Source organism: Epinephelus moara, chromosome 20, assembly GCF_006386435.1.
Source record: "Epinephelus moara isolate mb chromosome 20, YSFRI_EMoa_1.0, whole genome shotgun sequence".
Lineage (NCBI taxonomy): Eukaryota > Metazoa > Chordata > Actinopteri > Perciformes > Serranidae > Epinephelus > Epinephelus moara.
In genome coordinates, this window is record NC_065525.1 from 37,698,877 (window position 1) to 37,726,551 (window position 27,675).

The window sequence follows — 27,675 nt, forward strand, 5'->3', positions numbered from 1 at the left end:
AATACTTCATAGCTAGCTAATTGCTAACTTGGGCTAGGGCTGATCATGGACTGATGTGCAGGTATGGTGGGCGAGTCATGTAGCTAGAGGGCAGGTCATGCAGCTGCCCCAGCAACTTTAAAGGCAACAATGGGCATTTAAAGGGTGGGAGATATGGGGACAGGACACTTGCTCATGTGCACCAAGGAGAAACCAGGGAGGGACGTGCGTGTGCACTATGTTATAAATCATGATATTTTTGTACATCAAGACTGTCTGTGTTTTCTGTAAGCCACTTTATGCGTAAATCCTCAACACAGTTTTCTGAATGAGGCCTCTGGCCTCAGATCAGCTGTCAAACAATGAATTGTACATTTTATCTCGTCATTACCTGTTCAAGAACTGTTTTTGTGCTCCACTGGAGACAGTGAAAGAGCCCACCAGAAACCAGAGTCTGTCGGGGTCCACCAGAGTCCATCGGGGTCCACCAGAGTCCACTGAAGAGCAGAGCCCATCAGAATCCACCAGAGACCAGCAGCACAACATGATCTTCATCTTCTTTATAGGTGAGTTGTAAATAAAGTTTATTCTAATCAGTTCTATTCACCACCACATTTCTGTCTCATCACTTAAACCTGGCTCCTAAAAGGAAAGGAAGGAAGGAAGGAAGGAAGGAAGGAAGGAAGGAAGGAAGGAAGGAGAAGAGAAGAAGAGAGGAGAGGAGAGGAGAAAGAGAGGAGGTAGACAGGCAGTGTATTGACCCCTGTAGGCTTTATCAGGTGGCTTGATCCAGATGGACTGATCCAGGTTGTATCAGGTGCGCAGACATGGGCACTGATACCTTGGTATTAAACTTTGCCCTGTCAGCAGAGGAAGTGTCTTTAGACGTGTGATCACTTGTTGAACTCTGATGGAGGATTCTCCTACCTGCTGTCACTTGTTTTTCCTCTCAGTCTGTTCCCGAAAATTTCTTGTTCCACAAACAATACGATATGTTATTAGTCTTAATTAGACTAATAAGTATAATGACGTCTTTATCCTGGTGGAAAACATGTCTTACCTGTGACAGCTGAACGTGTATGTTCTTTTATAAAGGAAAATCCTGCAGCCTGTCTGACACTATCACAGTATAGACTCTCTTATTTAACATACACTGCATATATTTTCTCATAGACTTGCATATCATGTTGTTGCAGCTCTTAGTTGAAGCTCTCTGATGTCTCCACTGAATAAAGTATTCAAGCCACAGATTCATAATTGTTTTTTTTATTTCTTATTATTAGAAATATTCTTCATGTCTGTTGAAACAATTTAAACACGTTACAGATTTAAGATCTCTGTCAGAATTTAAACCAGCCGTCCCTCTGCAGTTTTTCTTCCAGCAGCTCAGCTCCAGGACCCCCAGGACCCCCAGGACCAGTGTCCTGGTGGCTCCTGCAACCCCCAGCTTGGTGACCTGATGGTGGGTCGAGCAGCTCAGCTGTCAGCTTCATCCACCTGCGGTCTGGATGGACCACAGAACTACTGTATCATCGGATACCTAGAGGTCAGAGTCTATAGGCGGGTGGAGGGGGTGTTGTATGACGAGCTGAGGGTATATAAAGGTCTATAAGTTCAGCTGAACTCTGTTCTCTCGCTCCATCTTTTCTTCCTCTGGTTTCTTTGTGTTCTCTGGCTGATTGATGTGTTTCTGGCTCGTACTCAGACTTTCATACTGAAACATGTTCTGATCTGTCACTTTATTATCTGACGCTGTTCTTCCCACCCTGAGGAATCTTTTCTATTCATTACTGCATTTTTCCTTCTTTCTTTTTCCTGCTCCTCCAGTCCTCCTCTGTCATCTCCTCATTCTGTTTAACCTTTATTCTCTCACAGAAAGTTTTTTTTTAGAACTGCTATTCACTGTTCTGTTCTTAACTCTTCTTTTCTGGTCTTCACTGTTCTTTATTGTTCTCTCTTTTCTTTACATTTCTGTTCTTTATGGTTCTTTTCTCTTCTTTACTGTTTTTTTAATTGTTGTTTTATGTTTTATGTTCTTTGCTTTTCTGTTTTTTTATTGTACTTTTCTGTTCATTGCTTTTCTTTATTGTTCTGTACTCTTAACTCTGTGCCATCAGATGAGATGACTGCGCATCCTCCTCTGTTTTCTGCTAAAATGTGACTTCTATTCTCTACACTGAAAAAAAATAAATAAATAAAAATATTCCTTACATGACAGGACAATACAAATAAAGAAATTTTACACTAAATATAATAAATGCAAGAAATATATATGCACTGTAAAAGAAATTCTCTACACTGGAGAAAAAAATAAATGAAAATATTCTTTACATATAACAAAACATTCTTTACAATGTAAAAAAAAAAATTCTCTGCACTGTTTAAGAAATAATAAAATATTCTATGCACTGGTAAATTCATAAAGATAAAAATATTCATTACACTGTAAAATATATAAAAATAAATAAATATTCTCTACACTGGAAAATTCATAAAAACAAAAATATTCACTACACTGTATAAATAACAAAAAAATACTTTCTGCACTGAAAGAAAATAAATGTTAATATCGTCTACACATAACAAAATATTTTCTACAATGTAAAACAATTTCTCTACACTGTAAAATTTATAAAAATAAAAAATATTCTCTACACTGTAAAATTCATAAAAAAATAAAACTATTCTCTACACTGTATAAATAACAATAAAATATTCTCTGCACTGAAAGAAAATAAATGTTAATATTGTCTACACATAACAAAATATTTTCGACAATGTAAAAAAAATTCTCTTCACTGTAATATTTATAAAAAATAAAAAATATTCTCTTCACTGTAAAATTTATATAAAAAAAATTCTCTTCACTGTAATATTTATAAAAATAAAAAATATTCTCTACACTGTAAAATTCATAAAAAATAAAAATATTCTCTACACTGTAAAATTTATAAAAAATAAAAATATTCTCTACACTGTAAAATTTATAAAAAATAAAAATATTTTCTACACTGAAAAATGTATAAACAATAAAAAATATTCTCTTCACTGTAAAATTTATAAAAAAAAATAAAAACTATTCTCTACAGTGTAAAATTTATAAAAAATAAAAAGTATTCTCTTCACTGTAAAATTTATAAAAATAAAAAATATTCTCTACACTTTAAAATTTATTTAAAAAAATAAAAAAAATATTCTCCTCACTGTAAAATTCTTAAAAAATAAAAAAAAATTCTCTACACTGTAAAATTCATTAAAAATAAAAAAGATTCTCTACACTGTAAAATTCATAAAAAATAAAAATATTCTCTACACTGTAAAATTTATAAAAAAATAAAAATATTTTCTACACTGAAAAATGTATAAACAATAAAAAATATTCTCTTCACTGTAAAATTTATAAGAAAAATAAAAACTATTCTCTACAGTGTAAAATTTATAAAAAATAAAAAGTATTCTCTTCACTGTAAAATTTATAAAAAAAAAAAATTCTCTTCACTGTAAAATTTATTTAAAAAAATAAAAAAAATATTCTCTTCACTGTAAAATTCATAAAAAATAAAAAAAATTCTCTACACTGTAAAATTCATTAAAAATATAAAAGATTCTCTTCACTGTAAAATTCATAAAAAAATCTTCACTGTTAAATTCATTAAAAAAAAATAAAAAAATATTCTCCACTGTTAAATTTATAAAAAATAAAAAATATTCTCTACACTATAGATAATAATGAAATATTCTCTACACTATAGATAATAATGAAATATTCTCTGCACTGGAAAAGTAAATAAATAAATTCTCTCTACAAAAAAATAACAAACTATTCTCAACACTGTAGAATTCTTATTCAGTCTTATCTTCACCACCTACAGCATTTATTGTGTGTTCTTGTTGTTCACACATCAGCTCAACATAATTAAGAGTGAGTGTTAAGAGCTGACAGAGTCAATCAGATCACTGATCAATAATCAATGAAGTGAAAGCTGATAGTAGGAAAATGTTCAAAACACGTTAACTTGTATTGAAACGGGACAAAAAGTCAGAGGCTGCTAAAGAAAATGTGACCTCCTGATTAACAACAGACTGACAGTTTCAGATATTGATTGTATGACATATTGATGATGGTGATTATTGATCAGTATCTTTAATGTGTCTTCATCCATCAGGAGGAACAAAAGTGTTTTACATGTGACTCTCGGCTGCCGTACAATCGCTATAACAACCCCAACAGCCACCGCATCGAGAACGTCATCACGACCTTTGACCCTGAGAGAAAAATGAAGTGGTGGCAGTCTGAGAACGGTCAGTCTGAAACATGGTAGAGGTTAAAACTGTCCAGTCACAGAGCATTGCAGTGATCCAGACAATAGGAAATTAAGGCGTTTGTGACAATCTACAGGTCATTAAATGAGAGGATCGGTTTAGGTTTGGCAACCTTTCTTGGTTTGAATATATAATAAATATATTAATTACATTTTGTATTTCATCTTTATAACTCTGCATCCCTCGTGTGTCGACTGCAGGGGTTCATCGGGTCAGCATCAGGCTGGATCTGGAGACCGTGTTCCAGTTCAGTCATCTGGTTCTCACCTTCAAGGTAAAACAAACACTGACTTTTATACTCACCTGCTCAAATGAAATCTTACTGTTTGTGTTGAAACGAAACTCATTACGGGGTCATTTAACTTTTGAACCAACAAGTAAAAGAAATAATTCTCTGATGTCACTTCCTGTGCTCTGTATCTCTGTAGAGTTTCCGTCCGGCGGCCATGTTGGTGGAGCGATCAAAGGATTTCGGACGAAGCTGGAAAGTCTTTCGGTACTTTGCAGAAGATTGTTTGCTTCATTTCCCTTCAGTTTCCAATCAGCCGGCCGACAGCATCGATGATGTCGTCTGTGACAGCAGATACTCTGGATCAGATCCGTCCACTGATGGAGAGGTAACACACACACACACACACACACACACACACACACACTAATACACAAACACACAAAGAGACCATATCTGAATAATTTTTTTTTACTAAATCCTCCAACCCTAATCCAAAGATGAGTGTATCTCAGTCATAATCAAACTCAAGATTATCAATAATGAATTAGATCAGAGGTTCTCAACCTGAGGGTCAACACACCTGGAAACACTGTGTTTATAAATCTGTTTTATATTCAGAAGGTGTTTTATGCTATTTGTCCACCAGGTGGTGCTGAAAGCTCTGGATCCCATCTTTGAGATCGAAAACCCATATGCACCGAACATCCAAGGTGAGGTAATATTTACACCACAGACAACCACTCTTTGATTGGCTGTCAGCTGTGTTTTAAGACCTTATTTGTTACGAAGAAAGAACACAGAAAGAAACACATGTTTAACATGTTCTCTAACCTTCGTCCTCAGATCTGATCACCTTGACAAATATTCGTATTAACTTCACTCGTCTCTTCACGTTGGGCGACACTCTGCTGGGTCGAAAGCGCAGGAACCCTGAGGACAAATATTACTACGCTCTTTACAACATGGTGGTTCGAGGTAGCTGCTTCTGTAACGGACACGCCAGCCAGTGTACGCCCGTGGACGGAGGACGAGGGGACGTCTTCACCCAGACTGGCATGGTATGGAAGTGGTTAAAACAGAAGATGATACGACAAGATAAGACAAGATAACACCAGACCAGACCCGACCCGACCCGACCCTTGAGGTGTTTGTGGTCATTTTGTAGCAGCCTGATGATGTTAACATGTGATTTAATCAAAGTAAACAGTGGATTGTGTCACTGCTCTGTGATGTCATCATCAGTCTGTTTGATTTAATAATTATCTTCAAGATAAACTCACTGATTTATCGACATTCCTTCTTTAAACACATTCAAGCATAATTTTTACGCTGATTCAAACACATCTACTGGTTGATTTTAATCTCAATGCACCTGTGAAATCTGTGACACGTTGGACCTGCAGCAGTTTGAGGTCCCTGTTTTTAATCATTAGCCCAGGTCATGGTAATTTTAAGTGCTATATCGTACACAACTGGACTTGCTTGAGTTTCTTGAAGACGTTTCACCTCTCATCCAAGAGCTGAAGCGTCTTCACGTTTTTCAGAACAAAGGAGCCTCTTGGATGAGAGGTGAAGTCCAGTTGCCTACGAAACAGCACTTATGGAAAGGGATTGAAACTGCTTATATCAAACTGTGACTGGAACAAAACAGCCAGTGCACACCTGAGGCACTGGGTAATTTCTGCAGGTAAAGGTGTTGTCTGCTCTTCAGGTTCACGGTCGATGTGTCTGTCAGCACAATACAGCCGGAGAGAACTGTGAGAGATGTCAGGACTTTCACCACGACACTCCCTGGAGGCCTGGAGGAGAAAACACAGCGAACATCTGCAGGAGTAAAAACTGAACCATTTCTTCTTTAAAACAGACAGCATATTATTTCTCTGTTGGAAATGAGCATGAAGGCTATGATTAATCTTGTTTTTAGTTTGTAATCATGCTGTAGTGTTTCCTGTCTCTTTCAGGATGTAACTGTCACGGTCACTCGGACTCCTGCCACTTTGACCCTGCGCAGTTTGAAGCGACAGGCGGCCGAAGTGGTGGCGTGTGTGAGGACTGCCGCAATGACAGGACTGGGCCTCAGTGTGAGCGATGTCGACCTTTTCTGTATCGAGATCCACAGAGAGCAGCAGAGGACCCGCACGCCTGCATACGTACGCTTCAGCTGCTTTCATTTATTTCCTCTGATGTGTGCATGTCACAAGAACACAATCTTTTTATATATACATATATTTTTTATCCACATTGTTCACGAGTTCCATATTGGTCCATGCATATTGTCCATATGGGTGGGTTTGCCTGAGTTGGCCCCACATGGGTCATGCTGGGGTTACCTGGGTACAAAGTGGGTATGGATCCAAAATGAGCAGACTGAGCTGATGGTCAAAATCAGATTAATACACTTACATTTTCCTGTGTTTCAGCGTGTGACTGTGACCCGACCGGTTCTCAGGGAGGCGGTCTGTGTGACGGTCTGAGCGGTCAGTGCATCTGTAAAGAAAATGTGGAGGGTCAGCGCTGCGATCGATGCAAACACGGCTTCTTCAATCTGAGACAGGACGACCCCGCCGGCTGTCAGGGTGAGAAATAACATTAGTTTGACCTCTAGCAGTGAAGCTTTATGTTAATGTTTAATGTTAAACTCTGATAACGAACATGAGATGAAGCTGCTGCTTTGACTCTTGCTATAGAAACACTGATGCTGATTCGTTCATCATATCGGTCTGATGGTTTGTGTTTCAGTGTGCCAGTGTCATGTTTTTGGAAGTGTCGGCACATGTGATCAGCAGACAGGAAGTTGTGTGTGTGACCATTTGGCAACTGGACCGCTGTGTGATCGATGTGTGGTAGGTTTTACCTTTAAGAACCAGTCTGTAAAATAAAATGTCTTTTTACTGCCCTCTGGTGGCTGCTGCAGAAAACTACAAACATCTGCTGAATGTTTCTGACTGAAACAACAGGACTTTGATTCACACTACACCTCACACACGGCACAACTATCCCAAAGGGCTTTACTGTTTATGTTCCATGTGTCACGTTCTGCCTCTCTGTCAACCTCTCCGGCCATATCCACACTTCCTCAGAGACTATCAGTAACTGTTCCTTACCTGTCCACCAGATGCCCTCAGACCTCTTTCATCGGAGTGCCTCATTCACCTGCACAGCTGTACTAACTTCCTTCATCAGTCACTCACTACCGGCCCACTTATTTGCTTGTTTGGGCCAATAACAGATCAATAAACCAAGGTCTATAACTGTTTTAAAATACCAGAAATACTTATTAAAATTGCTGAGGAGGTCTGAGTTTATACTGAACTATTGCTCCTAATAAAACATGAATGAACTCTGATTACATTAATAAGCAACAGGAACATTTGACAGCCTACAAGTGCAGAAAATAATGCAGTTAAAATGTGATATTTTAATATGTTTCTATCTGTGTTTTGTGGTCAGGACGGTTTCTGGGGTTTGGGAAACTCAGTGTACAGATGCTCGCCCTGTGACTGCGATATCGGAGGAGCTCACGGCACCAGGTATGTTTCCTCTTAAACAGTTCAGAGTACTCGGCCTTCTTGGAGTCTCTGGGGGGTAGTCCCTGAAAGGGTACAGACAGGCGACTCTATAGTTCTTCTGGGGACTTCGACGCTCATGAAGGCAATGACGGAGAAATCTGCAGGGGGGTGATTGAGAGGAACAGCCTGCCTGATATGAACCTGAGTGGTGGTTTGTTTTTGGACTTCTGTGCGAGTCATGGATTCACCATAACAACCACCATGTTTGAGCATAGGGTGGTTCATAAGTGTACTTGGTACCAGAACAACCTGCCGGAAAACGGTGGATTGGTCCCTCTGGGTTGGGAGAGAGTTATTGCTCCAAGAAAAGGACTTCAAGTATCTCCGGCATCTTGTTCAAGATCTAGGGTAAAATGGAGCGTGAGATGGACAGGTGGTTTGGTGCGGCATTAGCAGTGATGAAGGCGCCAGCTGCTGAGCTGGAAGGCAAAGCTCTCAATTCACTGGTCGATCCACATCCCAACCCTCACCTGTCGTCATGAGCTTTGAGTAATGACCGGAACAATGAGATTGCAGATACAAATGTCTGAAATTAGTTTTCTCCGTAGGGTGTCTGGGCTCAGCCTTTGAGATAGGGTGAGGAGCTCAGAACTCAGGTCAACTTCAGATCAGGATCCTGCTGGGTGCCTCCAGTTAGAGGTTTTCCAGGCACGTCCAACTGGTGGGAGACTCAGAACACACTGGAGGGATTATGTATCTCATCTGGCCTGGGAACGCCTCAGAATCCCCCAGGTGGAGCTGGAGGACGGTGCTGGGGAGAGGGACGTCTGCAGTACTTTGCTCAGCTTGCTGCTCCCACTGTCCCTTGGATAAGCGAATGAGAATCGATGGATGGATGAATAGAATTAAAGGACGAAGCTGTTAGTCTGAACAGCCTTAGTTAACATCACAAAGGAAACTTGAATTCATGAGACCATGAAGAGTCAATACTTTACTTCCTGTCTCCTCAGGTGTTCTCCAGAGGAAGGACAGTGTCAGTGTTTACCCAACATGGTGGGTCGGCGCTGCTCTGACCCTGCTCCTGGGTACTTCCTGCCTCCATTGGACTACTTCCTGTATGAGGCAGAGCTCGCTGCTCCACTGCATGGAGTTGGCTCTCCTCCACCCCCTCCTCCGCCTCCTCCACCTCCTCCACCGCCGCCTCCTCCTCCTGCTCCTACTCTTCCTGCTTCTACTCCTCCTGCTTTGACTCCTCCTCCGTCTTCTTCTCTGGTGTGTAACGATGAGTATAAATGACGATCAGAGATTAGTGACAGTGTCAGTGTGTATTTTACCTGCAGTATTTGTGTGTGTTTTCAGTTGAACCCGGGTCTTCTACCTCAGTGTGAGAAGTATTACAGAGAACAGGGTTACGACTTTAAATTGTCTAATGGACGAGTCGTTTTGGTTCGGAGGACTCGACGACTCGCACGTCAGAGGAGGCAGGGACAGGTGGGATGTTTTATTGATTTCCTTTATGACATTTGTTTTGACCTATGCCCCAGTCTGACCTTTCAGCCTGAGCATCACTGATGTTTCTGTCCTGCAGCAGAACGGCATCCCTCTGGAGCCGGGTCACGCCCTGCAGATCATCCCCCGTCAGAGAATACCTGGTCAGCCGATCACCTGGACCGGCCTGGGATTGGTCAGAGTGTTGGACCGGGCGGGGCTTAGGTTCACCGTGGACAATCTCCCGTCGTCAATGGATTACCAGCTGGCGATTCGTTACGAGCCGGAGGTAAAGACAGCAGGCAGGGTTCTGGAGTTTTTGCAGATTTAAGATTTAATCTTCAGATTTTAAACAATAAACTCTGCCAGTGTTTCTTTTTCTTACTTCCTGTTAGAAAGGATCATTTCGACCGTAAAGGAAATAACACAGAAAGTATTAAATTTTAACATTTCTGACAGAAATAATTAACAGTTAATGCCGGAATATATAAAATCAACCTGCATGATGACTTTTATTTTCTGGCTGCTTTAATATTAAATTTCTGTTCCTGTATTCTAATGTCAGCTGAACTTTCTCTGCAGTCTCCGTCTGATTGGCTGGCTTCAGTCAGCATTACTCCAGTGTCGCCGGGCGACGGTGGCTGCAGCAGCGACCCGACAGGAACTAAAACGCTGGTTCTTCCTGGAAACTCCAGGTGAGACTCCCAATCCCCATACTACCACACTATATAGTATGCCAGAAAAAGATTTACTATGTCCCAATACATAGTATGTCAAATGCAGTATGCCAAAAATACCAGGATGTTCAACAATATCTGATCCAATTTTTCAGTATGCAAGCCAGCATGTTTTTCTGGCTACTCTGACCCACAATCCTCTGCACAGCGGACGGTATGTCACATCGACTGAGCTGCAAACAGATGGCAGTTTTGTCAGAAGTCCCAACAAAGGATGACAGTACATAGCATAAAAATAATAAGACAACAAAACAATACAAAGGAAATAAAACCTAAAAGCTACAAATCACATAAGTACAAATCAGGTATTCAAAGTGAAAGCTTTACTATAAAAATATGTTTTAAGCATTGATTTAAAAACAGCTAATGTGCTAGCCAGCGACATCTCCTCAGGCTGAGGACTCCAGAGCCTTGGGGCCTTGATGGTCATCTTTAGTTACCAACCTCAATCTAGTGACAACTAGTGAGGGCAGACTTGAGGATCTCAGGTCACGACTTGGAGCATAGGTAGTCAGAAGCTCAGCTATATAACTCGAAACATTAGAAATAACCAAAGGAAAGCAAGAATCGTGATGATTTGACTTGATGTAAACTCAGATGTCCTTGTGCGCAGGATCAGTGGAGAAATCTGCCTCACCAGTCCTGGACTTTATTACAAGTTTGTTTGTTTGTCTCCAGAGGAGGTATTCTGGATTTTCCGGTGTGTCTAAACGCCGGCGGTCGGTACTTTGTGGACATCGTCTTTAATAAACTGCCCGGATCTGACGACCCCTCCAGCTCACACATCCTGATCGACTCGGTGAGTAAGTCTCCAAATTGTTATGAGTGACTGACGGTCTGACCGTTCAATAACAGCTCAGCAGCAGGTGTGTCAGTGTTTATATATCGCCACATGATTGATACTTGGAGATATTTGTATACAAGGATAATTAAGCACATTTGTCTTCTTTCTAAAATCAAAAACACAGCTGTCTGCATAACAAATATCAACATTGTTCATTAAATATTATTTACGTCTGTTATTTCTTCAGATGGGTCTGATTCCCAGCATCGAGTCTGTCCGAGATTTCTGCTCCGAGAGTGACCTTGACTCTTTCCGCCGCTTTCGCTGCATCGGATTGGCTGCTGAGCTCAGTCCACAGGAGGCGTTACCAGAAGTCTGTGAGGGACTTATCAAGAGCATGTCGGCACGAATCCACAAGGGAGCTGTTCGTAAGTAGTTCAAGACAAATCCACAACAGAGCTAAGTGATAAAGTAGTTAAACGCATCGCCATTAATCCATAACTAACCATTCTTTTTTATAGATTTTAGCTTTTTTTTCATTTAAGATGATGATGTTTGTTTTCTAAGTTCATCTTTGTGTTTCTACCTGTTGTCAGCTTGCGGGTGTAACGTCGTTGGCTCTCGTGGCCCATCCTGCACTAATCAGGGAGGGCTCTGTGAATGTAAACCCAATGTGATTGGCCGTTGCTGTGATACCTGTGCACCACTGACGTTTGGCTTCGGACCCGAGGGCTGCCAACGTAAGGAACTATCATAACCAAAATCTGAACACACCTCTGAAATGATGCAACAAGATAAATCGAATAAAAACGATTCCTTCTGAAGGTTGGGTCATTTTTAGGACAAATGAACGAAACTGATTTTTTTCTTCGTGTTTGTTTGCAGCATGTGAGTGTGACCCTCGTGGTTCAGTGTCGGAGCTGTGTGATCAGGTCAGAGGTCAGTGTGCATGTCGTTCAGAGGTCACAGGTCGACGCTGCGATCGCTGTCAGACTGGATTCTGGAGTTTCCCGGTCTGTCGACCCTGTGAGTGTAACAGACTGTCGGAGGTGTGTGATGAAGAAACTGGAGAGTGTCTGAACTGCAGGGAGCACGCCACGGGACCAAACTGTGACAGGTTATATATTTCACAATATATGTATAAATGAATAACAGAGGTTGCACTGTTACAGGTTTGCTTTATACATGTTTTAATCCAACAGGTGAGAACACCTACTGCAACTGACCTCCTGATGATGTCATCATAAAAATATGTTATTCCATTAATCCACATGTTTAGAAACCATTTTCAAATTGGATTTTCTGGATATTTTACTCTTCATATGCTCTGAAGTCGACAGAGTCCTGTAGGTGCTCTGGTTTTGATGACGCTCCTGTGTTGCTGATGCAGGTGTGTGGAGGGTTACCATGGTAACCCTGTCTCCAGACAGCCCTGTCAGCCCTGCCTGTGTCCAGACATTCAGGGCAGCGGACGATTCTTCGCCATATCCTGCCACAATGACCCACAGTCCCTCAGTATGACCTGTGACTGCAGGGAGGGGCACACAGGTAGGAGCTGGAAGAGGCCGTGCAGCCTGCTGACTTCTTTTTAGCTCTGGAGACAGACTTCTGTCGTTTCTGTATTCTGAGAGGGGAAAGTCCTGATTGAACTTTAAGGGTTCTTGGTTCAATGGGAAGAGGCTCTGCTGCCTGTTGACTTGTTCTTGAATCTAAGGACATGCAGGAGGCCTGTAGTATTCTGAGAGCAAAAAGTATTGGTTTAAGTGTAAACTTTTTAAGGAGATCAGACAGGCAGGAAGTGGTGTGCCCATGTACAAATTTGTAGGTCATAAAAAGCACCTTAATAACTGATCTGACATGGATTGGTAGCCAGTGAAGTGAATTTACTAGTTTTAGTTTCTTGTTGCAGCATTCTGAACCATTACAATCCAGTCTGAGTGAGCGAGGGTTTCTACATCATCTGCTGATTAAAAAAAAGACTTGTTTTTAGCTCAAGGTGCTAGAAGGCAATCATGGTGATTTCTTTACTGTGTTGATCTAAAACAAGGGCTGAATCTCAAGCTTTGAGAAATCACACAGTTGTGGAGAGTTGGTGTTACCTGATCAAACTGATGTCTGGCAGCAGAAATTAATCCAATATTCCATGAATACATTTAATTTGGCCCAAAGGTGAGATACATAAAGAGAAGAGCAGAGGGCCAAGAACAGAGCCCTGGTATTTGGTCATAAATATTGTGACATTTGATTTTCCCCATTTTTACATTAAACACAAAGACAGTGAATATGTCCCAACAATTAAAACTGACTGTGAATATCTCAGGTGTGCGCTGCGACAGATGCAGCCCTGGTTTCTTTGGCGACCTGGCGTCGCAAGGTGCCAGCTGTGAGGAGTGTCCCTGCAACAACAACATCGACCCGGATGATCGCAATGCCTGTGACAGCCTGACGGGAGAATGTCTGCACTGCCTCCACAACACGATGGGATCACACTGCCAAGACTGCAAACCTGGTTACTATGGCAACGCCCTGGACCAGGACTGCAAAGGTAAAGACAAGGGTATAAAATTATAATGTAGATAATAATAATAAGAAGAAGAAGATGAAGAAAAGAGAAAGAAAGTATTTATGTATTGTGTCTTGTGTGTTTATTGTGTATTTCTCAGAGTGCTCTTGTGATCGACGGGGGACAGAGGTGACTCAGTGTCCTCTGGGGAGCCCCTGTTACTGTGATCCCAGGACGGGACAGTGTCCCTGCAGGACAGGGGCAATGGGCGTCCTCTGTGACGAGTGTGAGGACGGGTACTGGAACCTGGATGGAGCCTCGGGATGTCAGCCCTGCAGCTGTGATCCTGTTAACTCTTTCAACAACATCTGTGACAAGGCAAGGCCTCCACCAACCACAGACACCGTCCTGTTCAGTCACAGCGAGCACAGGCTCCGCCTTTTACTCACTGTCCTTCATGTTATTTCCTTCATACTACAGAACACAAGTTTCCATGTTCAGTCAATGAGTTAAAATTATGTTAACAGTTTAGTTTTTCACAATAAAAGACATTTTATAGCGACACACTATAAAAGATGAATGATTGAAGATAAAACATTTATTGAATCAAGCAGTGATGCGTTCAGGTGACGGGACAGTGTCCGTGTCGTCCCGAGTTTGGAGGAAGACAGTGCGACGAATGTGGAGAGAATCATTTTGGGAATCCAGACCTGCAGTGTATCTGTGAGTGAAAACACAAACACACCTCCACCCTTTAACTTCCTCTGTGATGTAGCTCTAAACTTCTCCTGTCTCCTCCTCAGCTTGTGACTGTAACCTGGAGGGGACTGATCGTCCGTCATGTGACCCTGAAACGGGTGAGTGTATCTGTCGCGTCGGTGTCACCGGTATCTTCTGTGACGAGTGCGCCCCTGGCTATGACTCAGCGTTCCCAGCATGTGAGGAGTGCCACCCATGCACCACCCTCTGGGCCGGGGACGTCACTGATGTCCAGCGAGCCGCTCAGAGGATGAGAACCTTCATCCCTCGTGATGACCTGCATCCCGGAGGCAGTAGCCCGCATCTACGGATGCTTGAGATGCACTCTAAGCTGGATGACCTCGCCAACCTGACGGGACTCTCCCCAGCAAAGGTGGAGAAGGTGGAGAAACTGAGTTTGATGATCGGGTAAGTTCTGCAGTCATTAACTTCAAGGAAAATGTGTGGTTTTAAAGCTGTTTCTCATCACTGCAATGCAAAGACGTGGTGCAAATTATTCAGGCTGCCTTGTTCCGCTTTCGTCAGCTCGTTTTCTTCCTCACAGGAAGCTGAAAGACTCCATCGACCCATACCTGATCCTGATCGACCCGTCTCCTCTCCTCAACACTGAAATCGACAACATTCGCCTGGATTTTAAGAAGCTTCTAACCAGGCTGAAGGAGAAACTCAACGAGGATCCGGACGCTGAAGATGAAGATGTGGAGGGTACAGTGATGTTTTTTGTAATATTTTAACTCAGTAGAAACACAGATATAATCCATCTCTGAAGGAGCTTCAGAAAGTACTGAGACCTCTTCACTGTCTACACATTTAAAGCTGCTACAAGGAACTTTTAACTGGATATGCAAAAGTCTCTTGTTTCTGCTGATGTCTGTGCGTGACCTACAACAGCAAATGAGACCATCGGTGTGAAGATAAGCTATTTCTATATAGTGTATATCCATACCTTTAGGAAACTGTCTCCGGGTCCGCCCCAGGTCGCTTCCAGGACGAAGCGATTTACGGCACTCAGACNGGGCTGGAACACCGCATCCGGGGCCGACTACAGGTACCAACCAGGCGTCGACAGGGTCCAGCGAGTGCCAAGAAATAAAGAGGCGAGGCACCGCTCCATACTCAGTCCAAGAAGCCGTGGAAGTGCTCGCCAAACAGGCCTTCAGCCTTACCAGCTGACTGCTGCGTTTACCCCAGCGGCGGTGGCGCTTACGCCGGAGAGGTGGAACTGGGGCGCGGCAGAGGTGAGCTGGGATCCCTGATAGGAGCGGGAGTAAAGTTTTCCCGTCTTGTTCTTTCATTCATCCCCAAAACAAACACATGCGCGAGCCAGGTAAGCGTCTTTACGACAATACACGCTAGAGCTCATGGGAAATGTAGGCTTCATTCTGGCAAAACACTACCGCTTTTGTCCACAGGGTCGCCAAAATCAACTCAAAATGAGGGGCTTTAACTGTGTTACAGATTTGATTTGAATTTATTCATCCGTCCACCCAGAGTGGAGCTGTGGTGGCAGCAGGCAACAAGGTAGCCCAGAAGTCCCTCTTATTAGGTCTAGACGAGTCCTGCTGGTTCAGGACCTCTTACATCGAGGAGTCCACTGACACCTTTATAAACTGTTAAATTCTCTCTCTCAGATCTTAATCTCCTCACAGAGGCCCTCATTTATGAGCTACTCCTGGAGCTACCAGGAGGCACATCACTGCTGGGCCTCCTCCCGCGCCAGAGTCACCTGCACACATGTAGACAGAAACACAGCAGCACCATTAAACCTGCTGAACTTCTCATTTATGTCTTTATCACAGACCTGCACTTTAGTTTAATTCTGACCTCAGTGTATCCTCCCATCCTGTTGTAGAGCTGATGGAAGAGATCCAGAAGCGTTATAAAGTCTTCATGTCGGACGAGAAGAGAGTGAGAAACGCAAACAAAGCCTTGGAGGACTCCATGGACACCAGACAGGAAGTCAAACGCAAACTGAGCATGGACAGCGACAAAGGAGACCTGGCACCGGTGGAGAAGAAGATCAAAGAGCTCAGTGTGGTCGACCTCAACCGAAAGGTGAGCATTAACCTGTGGAGTCACATGACTTACACATCAACCAATCAGAGGTGTGTATGAAGAGTGTGTCTTAACGCTGTGTGCTGCAGTGTCGGGTAAAGTGGATATAAATCATGAAGTGATTAATGATCAGCAAGTGATTGAGAGTCACAGTGAGGTAAACGAACCTCGTCATGCTCTTTAACTAGTGTGTTGTGGTCTGATGCAGGTCTGTGGACAACCAGGTCTGGAGGACTGTTCTGGGTGTGGTGGAGCTCTGTGTGAGCTGGGTCTGGGAAAAAGGAAATGTGGAGGTCCAAACTGTGACGGAGTCGTTCCTGTCAGTCAGAAAGCTTCAGAGACAGCAGAGAAAACAAAGAACCAACTCAGCACACTTCCATCCAGTCTGCAGGAGTCCAAGAACAAGGCAGGTTTACACTGGGACCACTGGGACCACTGGTGCTGGTACTGGAACAGACTCAGAGTTCCAGTCCCCTTCATGGGACTTAAGGATGAACCAGCTTTTAATTTCAAGGACCAACTCTTCGTAAAGGCTGATTATAACGTAACAATGTTAAGATTTACGCGTACTAACTAGATGAAAGCAGGTTGCACCACACAAACTAGTTCTTACATTGAGATTATCCACCAAAACATCCCTAGAAGTCCCCACACACTGCACAGCACACTGACCAGCGGAGATAAGACCGCTCAACTTGAAGCAATCTCAGTCGACTGAAGGGTCTTCCACTGATGATTCAAATTTCCTACTTTAGAGGGCAGTCTTAGTGGAGAGTGCAGGTTTTTTTTATATAAACCGGACCTTGGAGCTTCCTTTCCTGATCTAGGCCCATCAAAAACCCTATTGTGTCAGATATCATTATGTTTCACAAACACTAACGCAGAGTCATTCTTAGCCACTGACAGTTAGCCTACAAGCTAACAAGCTAACAAACAACATAAATATGGATTTTGGATCATTGCCAAAAATAAACTCTGTGGCATGATACCAGTGTTGGGTAAGGGTTACTTTAAAAGTAATCAAAGTACGTTACTGCGTTACTTTTTAAAAAAGTAACCAGTTACTTTACTGCGTTACTCCCTGAGTAAAGTAACTCAAGCACTTTTAAAGTACTTTTGAGTATTCTACATTTCCTATTGGGCAATGGACCACAGGGCGCTAAGCCTACATTTTTTTGTCTCCAAAATTAAAGTTATGGACCACTTGCCCTTCACTGAGATCCAATTCTCCCATCACAGCCGTCACTTTGACCAGTAGAAACACACAACGATCTGCTGCCGTAGACAACTGTATGACAACAACACTCCAGCGTTTTTAATATTTCCTCTAGGGATGTTACCACACAGAGTAAAAGGGGGAAATGATGGTGTGAAACAGCAGAGGCACTTTGTCAACCTGCTGAGTTAACGTTGCTGTCATTAGCATCAAGCTAGCAAACAATGGCACATCCTCACGGTCGGTACAGTAGCTTGATAGTTTACTTATGGCGCTTCAAATGTAGCTCCTGCCATCTGCTGACGCTTTTAGGTGACTACAACAACATGTCGGCTGGCACANGAAACATTTGTCAGAACTTCCTGTGGAAGATACAGTAGCTTGATAGTTTACGTATGGCGCTTCAAATGTAGCTCCTGCCATCTGCTGATGCTTTTAGGTGACTCCAACAACATGTCGGCTGGAACATGAACACACACAGTGACTCAAATAATAGTAAAAGTGATAAAAATAGGACAAGTATAACCTGATGACATCACACACGCTGTGAAAGACGACCGGGGATAATTGGTGAGTACCAGCGTATAGCGTGTACCAGTCATAATGCAAGTCCTGAGTCTGAAATATGTCTGTCAGGGAGTCCTGCTCCACCTATTTAGACTCCACCGTAGATACTGGCTTCTTTTAGACTGATAGGTTTAACATTATCTCCGTTATTAGAACCAAATGATAGCCGTTGTTGTTTCGGAGCTGAAGGACCAGCGTTCTAAAAGTAACGGAAGTAACTGATGTCTTGTTTGAAAATGTACTAATGTATTTGTTAGGTTACTCGTTACTGCAAAAAGTAATCAAACTACTCTAACGCGTTACTTTGCGTACTCTAACGCGTTACTTTGTAACCCAACTCTGCATGATACTTGCACGTTTTGTTCAGCAACATTATCTTCACAAATGAGCACCACTTTATGTTTGGTGAAACCTAAATGCAGCCTAAATGATTAAGCTACTCAATCAATCAATCAATCAATCAATTTTATTTATAAAGCCCAATATCACAAATCACAATTTGCCTCACAGGGCTTTACAGCATACGACATCCCTCTGTCCTTATGACCCTCGCAGCGGATAAGGAAAAACTCCCCAAAAAAAACCCTTTAACGGGGAAAAAAAAACGGTAGAAACCTCAGGAAGAGCAACTGAGGAGGGATCCCTCTTCCAGGACGGACAGACGTGCAATAGATGTCGTACTGTCAAGCTATAATGAACTACACCATGGTCGCATGTCTTAATGTCGCCCCCACAGCACGGTTGTTAAGCAATGTTCTGTGTGATGACATCCTGTAGTTTCATTTAGCCACTTGTTAGCAACTGCCTTTTTTAAGACACATTAAAGCTTCACACTAAACGAGTGAGGTATTCACTGACATATTTTATGTCGTAGAACAAAAGGTGAAAGTCTCTTCAGCTTGTGTTAACCACAGACCTTATTTCAGGCATCTAAACATTTCAAAAAACCCACTGATTTTGAGACAAGGGAACCATGAGTGGTAAAATGCTGTCATGATCCTGGGTTTGTTTATATCCTGTTATCCTCTGGACTTTGTTTTGGAGTTTTCTGTTTGCGTTCCTTGTTTCATGTGATTCATTCATGTTTAATCTGTTTCCTGTTTTTTTTGTATATTCTCTCCTCATGTGTCGTGTCTGGTTTTACTTCCTGTCTCTGTGTTTTCCCGCCTGTTTTCTATCACACCTTTCTCGTTAGTCCTTCCCTGTTCCCAGAGTCTTCCCCTCACACCTGTTCTGTATTAGTCTTGTTTGCTCCACCCGTGTGTTCCCCTCCACACCCTTGTTGTAAGCCAATCCCCATTTAACTCCTTTTGTCCACGTCCTCCTGCTCCAGCTGTGTCTCGTTCTTGTGATTGGTTTTCTGTGTACATATACCTGTGTGTCTCCCTTTGTTCCTTGTTGGTTCGTCCTGTGTTCATCCCAGTGTTCGTGGTGTTGTTTCTTCCTGGTCTCTCGTGTTTCAGATTTCTTCCCTGAGTTCTTCCCTCAGTTCATCATCCTTCCCTAAATAAAAGTCGTCACTGTGTATTTTTTTTTTTTGTCAGATCAATGATGCCAAACAGGCGGCTCAGAGCACCAAAGACCAGGCCAAAGACCTCCAGGACCGGATCAACGACAACATAGACTCTCTGTCGAGAGAGAAAAATAGAATCAAAGAGCTTCTCCAACGAGTGAAAGACTACTTGACGGGTCAGTCAGTACATGCACAGTTAAGTTGACTGACGGTTACAGCTTGACTAGGCCATTCAATTAGACTACTGTCTTTGTCCCAGTATACAAGCACAAGAGGGGAAGTGATTTATTGACTGAAGTATGTCCGACTCCGCTACAATAGGTGGAGATATGCCTCCTTCCAGCTCGTTAGTACTAGACCTTTTTCCAGTTGACCTATTACATCACAGACCAAACAATCGCCATTCTGTGTTTAACTCCCATCCATGTATTTTAAAATATTTAACACTTTCAGATGACAGAGCATGAACTGTGTCTCTCGTTCCTCCAGCCATGTCGTTATCGGCTATGTCTTCTGTTACACATTTAACGCTCATTGACTTCAGGGTCAAAGCCCAAGGTGGAGCATGCGCAGAGCACCCAGGCCAGTTTGGGTCCATTTGACTGTATACATGCAGGATTAATTCATCTCCCATTCACAGACCCGCTGCTTCTTCCCACTTTAACCTGAATAACAAACCGGAGCTAGCTGGGAGCGGCTAGCGGAGCATTAGCCGCAGCATGACCGGAGGGGAGCACAGCCAGTTAGCCTCCGCTANGGCGCAGAACGTACGTGCCACTTGGCCGTCGGATGTAGTCCGTGTAGTGTGTTCAAATGCAACTGACACAGGGCAATGTGAGGCGACGTGAGACGACGTAGACGACGCAGCAGATGGCTTTCGTCGCCGCTAGTTCTTTGATGTTGGTTTGGTGTGTCCGCACCTTTAAGGTGATACTATACAAAACTGGTCCTGACCTGGAGGACTTTGGTTCAGCCATCCGATCACTTTACAGATAAAAGACTCTCATATATGTGAGGCGTCCATTATTTGGTTTTCAGACACATTATTGAGCTCTAACTTATAAAAATCAGAGCTTTCAGAAAAAACTGAGTGGTTATGTATACATGGATGATATTTACAAGTCTGACACTTATAGTTATGTTAACATGAAATACAAAATTAGCTCTTGACAATAAGCTTCAGAAGCTTCATCTGCTGAGCCAGTGGTGGGTAAATAAAACAGAAGAAAAAACACATCCTGCTGCAGTAGATTTGAATCCTTTCTAAACGTCTGAGACAATTATGTTTCCTCCCCAACAGATGAAATGGTTCCTCCAGAAGATGTCGAGAAAATGGCCCGAGCTGTTCTAGCCATCCAGCTGCCACGATCGCCCGATCAGATCCAATCAATGATCAATGACATCAATAATCTGCTGTCTAAGCCCACCAATTTCCAGAATGACCTGAAAGACCTGGAGGAGCACGCCAAGACTGCTCAGGACCTGCTGCAGAAAGCTCAGGAAGTCAAGTCAGTGTCTAAAAGCATGAAAAAGCGAAACATCTTAACTCTTAAAAAAACTATACATCTCTTACACAAAAAAACCCACTAAACATCTTTTAACTCTTTAAAAAACACTCTGTTAACACTTAAAAAAAACACTTAATGTCTTTTAAAGAAACTATACATCTATTAACACTGTAAAACCACTTAACGTAAGTTAATTCTTTATAATAAAGTAATGTCTTTTAACCCCTTAAAAAAACACTGCATTTGTTAACTGAAAAAAAACATTTATTTCTTTAAAAAACCCTAAACATTAAAAATCACTTAACATCTTCTAACTCTAAACATCTCTTAACATCAAACTTTATTTAAAACATCAAAGTTAAGGGGCACCTACTAGCTCACGTGAAAACGCTCTCTCCCCGTTTCATGCTACAGCTTTCCTATCTAATAAAGGCAAAATTCCCAAAAAATAATCTTCAAAAAAAAGAGAAAAAGTTTATCTAAAACCCCAAACTTTAAGTAAAACACTAAATTTTAACTTAAGCACTTAATTTGAACCAAAACACTGAATTTTAACTAAAGCACCAAACTTGCACTAAAACACAGAGTAATCACCAGCTGTCTGAAAACACAAAGGTTTCACTCAGGGCTGATTTGTTTATTTCTCCTGATTTATTGGTTTATGATTGGCTGAGTTCCTCCATGTCTGACCTCAGTTCCTTAAAGAAATCCTTGTTGCTGTTGTTTCTTATTTTGAGGGAGCGGGCGAAGAACATTGATGTGACAGAGATCAAGAAAGACATTTATCAAGCAGAGAGAGCTCAGGACAAAGCCAACGACGACCTGGACGCAGCCACCTTAGACAGAGACGTGGCCAAGGACAGACTCCGTATTGTAAATACTCCAAAAGTCTCAAACGTCTGTCCCTTTGGTTCAGCCCTGCCTGATGTTAACATGTTTAAATATGTTTTTTGTCATGTTTCAGGTGAGAGACAAACTGGATGACGCTGCAAGGAAGCTGTTGAAACGTCAACCGCAAAATCTGCAAGACCAGATCAAAGACCTGAAGAAGAAAACTGACCAGAACAGACTGATGGCTGTAGACGCCCTGGCGTCAGCTGTCGATGCTTTTAAACAGAGTACCGACACAAAACCAGTAAGACAATTGACAACGAACCAGTAAGACAACTGACACCCAACCAGTAAGACAACTGACGACCAACCAGTAAGACAACTGACATCCAACCAATAAGACAACTGACAATAAGACAACTGACACAGAACCAGTAAGACAACTGACGCCCAACCAGTAAGACAACTGACACCCAACCAGTAAGACAACTGACAATAAGACAACTGAGACAGAACCAGTATGACAACTGATAATAAGACAACTGACGCCCAACCAGTAAGACAACTGACACCCAACCAGTAAGACAACTGACGACCAACCAGTAAGACAACTGACAATAAGACAGCTGAGACAGAACCAGTATGACAGCTGATAATAAGACAACTGACACCGAACAAGTAAGATGATTGGCACTGAACCAGTAAGACAACTGACACCCAACCAGTAAGACAACTGACACCAAACCAGTAAGACAACTGATTATAAGACAACTGACACCGAACAAGTAAGATGACTGGCACTGAACCAGTTAGACAACTGACACCCAACCAGTAAGACAACTGACAATAAGACAGCTGACACAGAACCAGTAAGACAACTGACACCCAACCAGTAAGACAACTGACAATAAGACAACTGACACCCAACCAGTAAGACAACTGACACCCAACCAGTAAGACAACTGATAATAAGACAACTGACACCGAACAAGTAAGATGACTGGCACTGAACCAGTTAGACAACTGACACCCAACCAGTAAGACAACTGACAATAAGACAACTGACACCCAACCAGTAAGACAACTGACACAAAACCAGTAAGACAACTGACAATAAGACAACTGACACCCAACCAGTAAGACAACTGACAATAAGACATCTGACACCCAACCAGTAAGACAACTAATAATAAGACAACTGACACCGAACAAGTAAGATGACTGGCACTGAACCAGTAAGACAACTGACACCCAGCCAGTAAGACAACTGATAATAAGACAACTGACACCCAACCAGTAAGACAACTGACACCCAACCAGTAAGACAACTGACACCCAACCAGTAAGGCAACTGACACCCAACCAGTAAGGCAACTGACACCAAACAAGTAAGATGACTGGCACTGAACCAGTAAGACAACTGACACCCAGCCAGTAAGACAACTGACACTGAACAAGTAAGATGACTGGCACTGAACCAGTAAGACAACTGACACCCAACCAGTAAGACAACTGACACCCAACCAGTAAGGCAACTGACACCCAACCAGTAAGACAACTGACAATAAGACAACTGACACCCAACCAGTAAGGCAACTGACACCCAACCAGTAAGACAACTGACACCAGTAAGGCAACTGACACCCAACCAGTAAGACAACTGACAATAAGACAACTGACACCCAACCAGTTGGACAACTGATAATAAGACAACTGACAATGGGACCAATGACACCGAACCAGTAAGACCACTGTCAATAAGACAACTGACACAGAACCAGTATGATAACTGACAATAGGATCAGTCACACTGAACCAGTAAGACAACTGACAGCAAGACAACTGACACAGAACCAGTATGATAACTGACAATAGGACCAGTCACACTGAACCAGTATGATAACTGACAATAGGACCAGTCACACTGAACCAGTAAGACAACTGGCAGCAAGACAACTGACACAGAACCAGTATGATAACTGACAATAGGACCAGTCACACTGAACCAGTAAGACAACTGACAAAGCGACAACTGACCCAGAGGACTTTAAGTAAATAAGGCTACAGACAGAGCGTAACATTCAGGAGGTATTTTAGTTTTCAGTTCATAGCTCCATTAGTTTCAGCTGCTAGTTAGTTGCAGTACTGTTGCTATGGCTACCACAGACACCTGTATTCTTGGTGTACTGTCACAGTGTTCTGACTGTCTGTCTCTGTACCAGGAGCTGGACGAAGTGAGGAAGCAGTTTGAGCTTTTACAGCAGAAGAGCTCGAATCAGACAGGTCAGGATGACGCTGCAGAACGAGTGAAGAAAATCAAGGACGAGGCGGAGAAGATGAAGAAAGAGGTGGAGGACAAACTGCAACAGATACAAGGTAGTATTAGTACTTTAACTGTTATGTAGTCTGGTTAATTCAAAAGTCATCATCATGTTTGTTATTGTAGTAACAGAACCAGTGGGAGGACAGTGTAATGCTCAGTAGTGCTGCAGTATTATCTGCAGTGGTAGTATGTGCAGCACTGTACAGGTTTATTCATTCTGTGTTGTCAGATCTGGAGAAGAAGATTCAGCAACTGATCAAGAGTAAAGAGGACAAAGCAGCTGAAGTGTCCACGCTGTTGGACACGGTGGATTCAATTCGACGGGAAATCTCCAAACGAGCCGAAACATACCCCACCTGTACTGCATAAATACTACTGAGTACTAGATACCGAAATACTGCACCCCACAAATACTACTAAGTACTACATACTGAAATACTGTACTTCATAAATGCTACGGAGTACTACATGCTGAAACACAGGTCCTCATAAATACTACTGAGTACTACACACTGAGACACAGATTGTCACAAATACTACTGAGTACTACATGCTGAAACACATGTCCTCACAAATACTACTGAGTACTACATACTAAAAACACATGTCCTCACAAGTACTACTGAGTACTACATACTAAAAACACATGTCCTCACAAGTACTACTGAGTACTACATACTAAAAACACATGTCCTCACAAGTACTACTGAGTACTACATACTAAAAACACATGTCCTCACAAGTACTACTGAGTACTACATACTAAAAACACATGTCCTCACAAGTACTACTGAGTACTACATACTAAAAACACATGTCCTCACAAGTACTACTGAGTACTACATACTAAAAACACATGTCCTCACAAGTACTACTGAGTACTACATACTAAAAACACATGTCCTCACAAGTACTACTGAGTACTACATACTAAAAACACATGTCCTCACAAGTACTACTGAGTACTACATACTAAAAACACATGTCCTCACAAGTACTACTGAGTACTACATACTAAAAACACATGTCCTCACAAGTACTACTGAGTACTACATACTAAAAACACATGTCCTCACAAGTACTACTGAGTACTACATACTAAAAACACATGTCCTCACAAGTACTACTGAGTACTACATACTAAAAACACATGTCCTCACAAGTACTACTGAGTACTAAATACTAAAAACACATATCCTCACAAGTACTACTGAGTACTACATACTGAAATACTGCACTTCATAAATACTATTGAGTACTAGATACTGAAACACAGGTTCTTACAAATAGTACTGAGTACTACATGCTGAAGTACTTGTAAGTACTACATAGTGAAGTACTGCACCTCATAAAGTACACAGAAGTTCTGTGTGTTTTCCTGAGAGAACGATGACTCAGACTGAATCTAATGAAAACAGTAGTTATACTTTTTTCACTTTTTATCTTGAACTTTTAGAGATTTGTATGTTTTCATATATTTGTTGAAGTGATATGTTTCACATGTTGTATCTTTACAGGTTATGCAAATACTTGACATTTATACAATAAAATACTGTTTACTCTTCATCATACAGTTGTGTCGTTTTACTGATTGTTTGAAAACTGAGTTTTCACAAAAATTTATATCTGACTGCAGAAAATCATGACATCATTATCAAATCTATAAAATATGTATTCTAGATGTGTCAGTTTGAGCCTGTTTATACCTGATGGTGTTAACATGTTTCAGACAGCTGAGACTCCTCACCTTTCACACCTGGGTCTATAATGCAGCTCCAGCTGACCACTTGTGTTCAGTTTTCCTTACTGTCTGTCACGTATGCTAGAAGGTCAAAGGGGACAGTTATACGTTCTCGCTATCTGCTTGCCAGTCATATTAGTGGTGGTGTCAGTAATAATAAGGATAATTATAATCTTCATTTATAAAGCGCCTTTCAAAACAGAGTTACAAAGTGCTTTACATGTCAATGAAAACAACTTTTTAAAAGAACTGATGAAAATACTCTAGTACATAAAAACTGAGGAAATGAAAGAGTTTAAATGAACTTAAAACTCAGTTAAAATCAGGAAAGGCTCTCTGATAAAAGTATGTTTCAAGAAGGGACTTAAAAGAGATCACTGATCAATTTTTTTTTTTTTCTGAAGAGCCTTAAAAGTAATCAGTAAAATCTTAAAATCGTTTCTAAAACATTCTGGAGGCTAGTGTAAAGAGTTAAACGCCTGGCGGCTGACTTCTGCACAGTCTGAAGTCAGTAAATAGATTTTAGATTCAGGCAAGAAAACAGGCTGTTGTAGTGATCCTGATGTGAAGAGATGAAGGTGAAAATTGTCTCTGTGTCTTTAAAAGTTAAAATGGATCGTATTTTGAAATATTCCTAAGATGATGATACACAATTACACAAGCTTTGTGACATGCTGCTCAAAACTTAAATCACTGTCCTGATTTCTTGCAACAGGTTTGATATGATCTAATTGGGGACCAGACAAAGGCAGAATTTGTTGAGTAACGTGCTGGGGCCCGATGATAACAATCTCTGTTTTGTCTGAGTTCAGTTGAAGAGAGTTTTTTGACATCCAGCTTTTAACATCAGTAAGGCAGCCACTAAGTGACCACATCATTCCAGGGTCTGTGGGGCAGGTATATCTGTGTATCATCAGCATAAAAATAAAAAGAGACACCATGTCTCTGAATAATGAGCCCAAGGGCAAGCATGTACAAGGAGAATAAAACTGGTCCCAGGACTGACCCCTGAGGCACACCATACTTAAGAGAAGAAAAGGAGAAATGCTTGCTGACAGAGACACAAAACCTCCTGTTCATCAGATAAGATGAAAACCACTCCAAAGCTGTATCGGATGTATATCATATCAAGATGGCTGGAAGACACAGTGCTGTTTCTAAAAGTTCAAATAATGGGATAAAATTGGTTAAAACTATCTTATGAAGGGTGAAGAGCATCAGAGTAAGTGCTATCAGGGGCAATCGAGGCTCTAATTGACTCTATCAGTAAAAGATAAAAACGTTTCACTTTCAGCATCACTATCACACAGGACACGAAGAGGGGCTGGATTTATCAGCTGATCAGCAATCTAAAAAAAAAAGGTACAGCTAGAAATGTTGCTCTCAGCACAACTCAACACATCTCCTTCCATAGGGTAAAATGTTGGACAGTCTCCCAACACTTCATCCATCTCGTCATAAGATGGGCACGTTATGTTGGAATTCCACTGGATGCGTGTCTGTTGTGGAATGGCTGCACTGGTTATCCACTGCGTGCTTTGCCGTCCGTCAACACCCACCGGCTGCGTTTGTGGTGCGGAGCGGTGCAGCTCCGCCAGACAGCGGGA

General features: G+C 41.9%; 1 protein-coding gene across 1 annotated transcript; it reads left to right on the forward strand.

Annotated features, from left to right (window-relative positions):
• The first annotated feature begins 412 nt into the window (after positions 1–412).
• On the forward strand, positions 413–25,864 carry lamb4 (laminin, beta 4). Its single transcript, XM_050073364.1, has 35 exons — positions 413–545; positions 1,350–1,525; positions 4,146–4,281; positions 4,503–4,576; positions 4,731–4,919; positions 5,181–5,244; positions 5,378–5,592; positions 6,246–6,366; positions 6,496–6,684; positions 6,955–7,110; positions 7,274–7,377; positions 7,985–8,064; positions 9,054–9,193; positions 9,278–9,315; positions 9,403–9,534; positions 9,632–9,820; positions 10,114–10,226; positions 10,947–11,067; positions 11,300–11,480; positions 11,649–11,792; positions 11,938–12,169; positions 12,443–12,600; positions 13,373–13,597; positions 13,716–13,933; positions 14,182–14,278; positions 14,359–14,722; positions 14,859–15,019; positions 16,167–16,369; positions 16,578–16,775; positions 19,697–19,841; positions 20,966–21,173; positions 21,911–22,046; positions 22,138–22,308; positions 24,227–24,380; positions 24,557–25,864. Exons 1-35 carry the CDS (start codon positions 524–526, stop codon positions 24,694–24,696), a joined length of 5,394 nt encoding a protein of 1,797 aa, XP_049929321.1. The 5' UTR covers positions 413–523; the 3' UTR covers positions 24,697–25,864.
• Positions 25,865–27,675: the final 1,811 nt, after the last annotated feature.

What these genes read in the sequence shown, in the direction of transcription:
- lamb4 (XM_050073364.1), top strand. Translation starts at nt 524, where the DNA reads ATGATCTTCATCTTCTTTATAG. An exon ending in CACACATCCTGATCGACTCG is followed by an intron (nt 11,068 to 11,299) that starts GTGAGTAAGTCT and finishes TTATTTCTTCAG; the next exon opens with ATGGGTCTGATTCCCAGCAT. An exon ending in TGGTCGACCTCAACCGAAAG is followed by an intron (nt 16,370 to 16,577) that starts GTGAGCATTAAC and finishes GGTCTGATGCAG; the next exon opens with GTCTGTGGACAACCAGGTCT.